Below are 7,347 nucleotides of genomic sequence, written 5' to 3' on the forward strand. Positions count from 1 at the left end.
GGCATCCGGGTACCGCTAGAGATGTTCCTCCCCTAGCTCGACTATACCGTATTCCTATAAACGTCAATACTTCGCTGCCTGTGAACCCGAACTCGACGATTCCGGAGGATCCGATGGAGCAAGATGGTGCGGAGGCTGAGGGTGACGATAATGAGGATTCCGCAACTTGAGGCTGGGGGGGGGTCTGTAACGTCTCTATTATTTTTCTTCTCTTTTCTTGTTACTTTCTTGTCGCGGGCCACACGAAGCGCGAGTCTTACGTTCGTGTGGCACCTTTGGGCCACAACTACAGCCCCAAGCCGCAGTATCGGGTTACCTCATGTTTATAGCTGTACGTTTTAGGTTTGAACTCTATCGACTCATGTATTTAACTTACGAGGTCCTCGAGGAGGACCGTATTGTGAATAACATTCTTCTTACTTTTTTCCTGATTTTTCCCGCTTTATTCGCTTCGTGAGATCGCGCTCGAGATTACTCGCGCGACCTCTCTCCGCAACTCGCTTCAGTGCTTCCGGTCGGGTCGGATATTGAATACATCCGGACCTACAACTTCGCACGTGTTCGGACGCACCAGCGTCTCCCACATCGTCTCGCGTCGTCTCCTCTCTCCCGTACGCTCACCTCCTCAGAGGCACCCTCGAGGGGTGGGCGTCCGCTCATTCGAGCTTACTCTCAACGATTAACTTCTGTATTTCCTCTCGTGATTCGCTACCGGTTTGAGACTCCTCAAACGGGTGTCTCACCTGCAACTTTGTCCATAACAATCAGAAAATGGTGGGTCCTTCTTGAATCTTGCTCCTGGGTGAGAAACAGTGGGCAAGCATATGGACAGGAGAGCGGGAGTGAGAAATCTAAGACGGAGTGTAGGAATAGCGCAGAGCTGAGAGGCGGAAAAAGGGAACCGGCGCGAGGAGAGGATGAGGGGAGGGGGCGAGAGGAGAGGGAGGGAGAGGGAGGGAGAGGGGAGGGAAGGGACAAGAGGAGTGCGAGCCAGCGGCATTATATATCCTGCTCGAGCGGCGCACAGACCATGACTGGCGTTTGACGTCATCGCGTTGAGCTCAGGCGATGAGAGAGGCACAAAGCGAGAGAGGTGAAGCGGCGAGAGAGAAAGGGAGAGAGCAAGGAGAGCGCGGTTGAAGATAGGGGCAAAGTTCGGAGGACAAGAAACCTATTTTTAGAACACGCCTCCTTGGAAGTGCGGACTGTGGACGAACTTCTGACTCCCGAGCTTGTTCTTCTGACCGGAAGACTGCTGGCCTGGCTAGAAGAGGGAGCCAGGACTCTCAAACCGTCGCCAGCGCTTGCAAAGAGGGGTACGAGACTACGAGCATCGGGCGATTGGCTCCGCTGCTCCAGTGAGCCGGAAGCAATTCGGAATAGCCCACCAGAGTTTTGCCGCACTGGCATGCAAGGCCATACTTATCCTCGCATTGTCTGAAGTGTCTCGCAATCTCAGTAAGCACATAAATGAGATTAGAAACTATGAATATATGATGTGAGTTGCTCATATTACGAGGCCGTGCGGTAAATACAACTCGGATAAAGCATTATCTGTGGACACGACGCCACACAACTATCAAAACCTCCGCATCAAGTCGTAAGATTTGGTACGTTTGACAGAACCTGCGAGGATCACATTCTCAATGACCCTTGATGCAAATTCTCTGGGCATCCAAGGGCATATGTTAGGACTATAATTTAAGATAAGAGTTGTGGTTGGCACACGTCGCCACTCGAGACCGCCACAACTCATGCTAAACGTCGCCGGTGGGTCGCGTGGGGCCACGTTCTCGACGACTCCCGCATCGCCATCTGGGTCAAGGTCTTTTTCTCTGACGTCTGCCCCACCACACTCTGCCTTAGCAGCCCCTACCTCACCTGCTTCAGCATGCTCCGGTCGCCCCTCAGCAGCCCCAGCAGGCCCCAATCGCCCCTCAGCAGTAAGCTCAACCACCTCCAGCACAGCAGGCCCACCAAGCTTGTCAGCTCGCGCTCCAAGCTCGCCAGCACCAGCACACCTCGCCCCAGCAGCAAAATTTTCTGCAGCCTCCCGGCTCAACGGCTCCTAAGCTGGCTCTGCCACTGCTTCTGCAAGTTCAGCCGGACCCTCTTGCACCTGCAGCTCCCGCCATCGCTGCCAGGCCTGTGGGACCCAACATACCAGTTATCCTTGCTGTGCTTGAAGCTAGAATCACAGCACTGCAGGCAGAGCTAGATGCTTCCACAAACTATGCACCTGCTCCGCCAGCCATCATGATCGCCACAGAAGACGACATAGAGCGGGTGTGCGCTGCCGCGATCACCAATGCTGGCGGTAGGGCACAGGTAGCTGACCCCATGCCGGGGTACCTCGCTCCCTTCACCACCTTTCGTGAGTCTGCTTTCTTGTTTTCATCTTTTGTTTGCCCTCGTCCTCTCCCTTCCATAGCCATACCTCCTCACTGCCCCTCTCTTCTTGTCGCCCTCCTTGGCCCACACCTTTTTGCCATCATCATCCGAAGCATTTGCACTTCTTTCATACAGGTGTGCCTTCCGTGTCGCTCCCTAGGCGAGAGGCTTGGGTGCAGCACTAGATCTCTGTGACCTTTGCTATCTCGTACTCCATCTTGCCCTTGGTATGTCGCATGATAGTGCCTATTGACATCAGGATTGGCCCTTTATTTTCTTCGTCATCCTTTGTGGTCATTTCACTGACCTTGGTTCCTTGCAGCTGTCCCTCCAAAGGTTGCTTCCGCCACCAAGTTGCACAGTTTCATCCTGTACCACTTGTGCACACTCTAGGCCCGCGCAGACACCTCCTCTTTCAACGATCACCTCGTCATGATGGCCGACCGGTCGATGGTGTCTAAGACTATCGATCCTAGGAAGGGTTTGGGGCTGAGTCAGCAGGAGTGGGATGCTACAGCCGGAGAGTCGTCAAGGTGGTGCAGTCGGTCGCTTGCCACAACACATACATTGCTCATCACGAGAATGTTTGCTGAGTCGCGTACAAGTATAATGATTAGAGCCTCGCCATCTCACCAGAGGATGTAACACCTTTATAAATATACCTGCTAGTAAGAAGGGGAACATTTACAAATGTTCCTCTGGCTTAATAATTATAAATGTTGATACTGGGCTGGCTATTGGGCGGCCATGGGTGGTTCTGGGTGGCCAGAGTGGCCAAGGGTGATGGGGTAGGGCCTATGGGGGTGGTTCTGAGGGTAGGGTAGGGGGTAAGGGATGGGGTAGGAGTGCTGGGAAATAGCTATTGCGGGTAGGTAGGGCGTATATAGAGAAATGAGCTGGATTACATATGGATAAAATGGGGAATATGGGCAGGGATGATCACAGGGTGAGTAGGGATGGAACAGTGGCTGATATAAATGCAGAAACATTTTAAAATAATAATAGAGATGCTAGGGTGGGTGTACTGCATACCCGGTAGGGGAAATAGAGTGATCTGGGAGTATTTTGGTAACTTTGTGAGTTTTGTGAATTAGGATAGACGGGTTGCATTACCAGGTGTCATTTCAATAGAATTGACGTATAAAACATGGATTGTAGCCTGATGACAGCAATATGAAGGAGGCCAATTCTGGTGGTTCTGACTATTTGAAAAACATTGATAAATGTAGAGAGTGGTGTAAATCAATATTTGAAGGAGTCGGTCCATTCATTCCGAAGTTATAGTGTAAATGGTCAGCAAGATATTGCCTTATCGAGGTGGAAGGGGTGGACAGGACAGAACTGGGGATATAGTGGTTCAATTTCCTTGGTTTTTACTGTCATGTGTAGTCCTGTATCAATAATAAGTGATGGGAAGCACACTGGACAGCAAAACAATGTTAGTGGTGTCGCATCTAGATGGGGAGGAGGAGAACATCTATCCTAGGGGTATCCATGCTTAGAATATTTGTTGGTGTTAAAGTGGTAATTGGATAACATACTTTGAGGACAACAATATACAGTGCAACATTAGTCAAAACTGTCTTGCATTAATTGTGAGGTGCTGAGGGGCTAAAACAGCATATTGGGTCACAGTATAATCACAGAAACACTAATTTATGCATTTTGGGCACTGTTCCTTTTGTGGTAATTTAGTTTAAATGTGTATAAACAGTAATCATGCACCAGATCTGCCACTGGTGGACAGTGGAAAAAGTAAAACAATGTTTTTGATGGGGGAGCAGATGCACAGGTAGTATTGGGGGTGTATATGATCTATATCTCTCTAAAATGCAGTGTGACCATAGGGTGGTGTGGTGCGGGGATAGGATACATCATAATAAATGTTTCTGAGTCATCTACCATGTCAGAACTACTCTGTGTGATACAGTAAGTAGGCAAAATGACTGTTTTTCTTTACAAATGACTAATTCTGCAGTGTGTTTGGATTTCTGAATATATTTGAGGAATTTGTGAACCAATCTCTGTTGGAGATAAGCTGTATGTATCAAAAGAGAAATTCCGAAAAAGATCTAAAGTGATTACCTAGCGTGTACCTCTTAAAGTGCACAGAGTGCTCTTTTAGAGTTTGCAAGTAGAGAGCACTAGAGATATCAGTAACAGTGTACTATGCACTTTGAGAGGTATACACTACCTAATCACTTTGGATTTTTTTTTGAGAATTTACCTTTTAATACACAGAGATTATCCCTAATGGGGATTGGTTCCCTAGCCCTTTACCACAGCACCCTATGATCACACTGCATTTTTGAGAGATCTAGACCATATACATCCCAATACTACCTATGCACCTGCTCTCCTATCAAAACTATTATTTTGCTTTTGTCACTGTCTATAATTGGGGATTCTGGTGCTTGATTCATATCTATATACATTTAAACTAAATTATCACAATAAGAACGGTGCCAAAAATGCGTAAATTAGTGTTCCTGTAATTATATTATGGACCAATACACTGTTTTATCCCCTCAGCACCCCGCAATTGGTGCAGGACCATTTTGACTAATGTTACACCATAGATTGTCTTCCCAAATATCAAAGTATATTCTTCAAACATCACTTCAACACTACCAAACATTCTAACCATGGTAATACCCCTAAGGTAGATGTTCTCCTCCTTCCCTAGATGCAGCACCACTACCAGGGCCACAATTATTGTTTTGATGTCCAGCATGCTCTCCATCACTTATTATGGATATAGGACTACACATGACAGCCAAAACCACGAAAATCGAACTACTATATCCCCAGTTCTGGCCTGTCCACCCCTTCCACCTAGACAGGGCAATATCTTGCTAACCGTTTGCGCTATAACTTCGGAATGAATGGACTGATCCCTTCAAAAATCGATTTACACCATCTTATACATTTATTAATATTTGTCAAATAGTCAGAACCCCCAGAATAGGCCTCCTTCATGTTGCCGAAATCAGGCCACAATTCATGTTTCCTACCTCAATTCCATTGAATTGACACCCGGCAATGTGATCCATTCGTCCTGATTCACAAAACTCACAAAGTTACCAGAATACCCCCAGATCACTCCATTTCCCCTATCAATCTACCCCCGGGTATCCTGTACAGCTACTCTAGCATCTCTACAATTATTCTACTGTTTTTCATATTTATATCAGCCACTGCTCCATCCCTATTCGCCCTGTGATTATCCCTGCCTATATTCTCTATTTTATCCATATATAACCTAGCCTGTTTCATTATATATGCCCTATCTATCCACTATACCCATTCCCTAGCATCCATACCCCCTTACCTATCCCCAGGACCCCCCCTCCCCATACACCCTACCCCATCACCCTGGGCCACCCTGGCCACCCAGAACCACCCCCCGACTGCCCCAATAGCCAGCCCAGTATCAACATTTATAATTGTTGAGCTAGAGGAACCTTTGTAAATGTTCCCCTTCTTACTGCGCAAATGAGGGATAGGATATCTTCGATGCTGTTGCATAAAAAGTGGTGTTTTTTTCACTCTCATTGGATGCTTGCTAGACACATTCAACACTCAATGGTTGTACAGTCTTCTATTCCATCCCAGCTCCGTCCTCCTGCATGTGTGAGTGATGTATTATGTACAACAATCCTCGCTCTGAGGCAAGTGACTCAAGGATGAGAGTCCTTCAGATCGCCTAGACATCTGCTCGGTCTGAATCAGCATGGCAAGTCTAAGAAGGCTTCATCAATCAGTCTAAATACACGTAAACTGACCTAGTAAACAGGTACTTTTTGAATAATACCAAGTAGGGTCACCGAGTGGCATTGCCCACTACTGTTGCTCACATCCTTATGCCAGGCTCGAATGTACTTACTCACCATTTTGACTCTCTCTAGTATGTGTGGCAGAGTGGCCCTCGAATCACACAATGATTATTGAGGCAACAATCTATAACCTCATTGTGTCAAAGCATAGTATTGTGACATAGTTTCAGCCACAGTACATATTCAGTAGGTCCATCTGTATTAGTTTGTGTTCACAGGAGAAGGAATAGGCTCGGCTTTCTATTGCGATGCAAGAACTCTGAATACATAGTGTACTGTTCGCAGCACAGGGCATGCCACGGGTACCAGGACCTGTGAGTACCTGCAACGGATACTCGTAAGACACATCATCGGGTATCTGTATCCGTGGATATAGATACTTGTTCCCACGGGTGTGCGCACGGATACAGGTCTGATGCTGGGGCTCACAGGTACTCGTGGGAGAGTACCTGCCATATTCGTCATTTCCAGGCCGGAGCTTATCGGAGGCCAGATGTTTGTCCAGCGACTCTCTCTCCTCACTCTCTCCCACTTCCCTGAGTGTACACCACTGTGTGATAGAATTGACACGTTGTGTCACCATCAATGGTGGTGCTGCTCATCCTGTGTACTTGTTTCTATAAGGATCTCGTGGGTCTTTGAGTGAATGAGTTTGGAGTCCCACCCCCTTGCTGTTACGACCGGGCTTAAGCTAGGCTTAAGGGCGGCGTCGGTTTCGTGAAGCGAGGAACGATCGAGTCGTTCGGCGCCGTCGGCTTGGGCGATCAGCGAGGGGCTTTGGGGGTTCTGGATCCGGGGTTCTGGCTCGGTTCGTCTAGACGCGGCGTCCGGTCTAGAATCGAGTTCGTTCAGAGGAGGCATCCTCTTCTGAGGCAGGCGTCCTGCTAGAGCTGATGTGGATTCGGGGTTCTGATAGTAAAGCTCTTCAGTAGTCGAGATTCGAGGGGTATCGTCTTGAGGTCGCACAAGACGATATTGAGAATTCTGGTGATTTCAACTGAAACACTGTAGGTACGATACAAGTGAACAGGTTGGAGAATCTCGACTACAAAGGTTCGATATTTATACTAGTACAAGTCCGTGTGAATCGCCACGTCATATAGGTCCGCCACATCAGCCT

At 48.0% G+C, this 7,347-nt stretch overlaps 1 protein-coding gene across 1 annotated transcript; it reads left to right on the forward strand.

Annotated features, from left to right (window-relative positions):
- Positions 1–1,891: 1,891 nt before the first annotated feature.
- STEHIDRAFT_110876 (uncharacterized protein) lies at positions 1,892–2,784 on the forward strand (the record flags this gene model as incomplete). Its single annotated transcript, XM_007303851.1, has 5 exons — positions 1,892–1,943; positions 1,964–2,374; positions 2,432–2,526; positions 2,552–2,618; positions 2,714–2,784. The coding sequence occupies 5 exons, from the start codon at positions 1,892–1,894 to the stop codon at positions 2,782–2,784; spliced, it is 696 nt and encodes a 231-aa protein (XP_007303913.1).
- Between the last annotated feature and the right edge of the window lie 4,563 nt (positions 2,785–7,347).

The sequence above is a fragment of the Stereum hirsutum genome (assembly GCF_000264905.1).
Source record: "Stereum hirsutum FP-91666 SS1 unplaced genomic scaffold STEHIscaffold_6, whole genome shotgun sequence".
Lineage (NCBI taxonomy): Eukaryota > Fungi > Basidiomycota > Agaricomycetes > Russulales > Stereaceae > Stereum > Stereum hirsutum.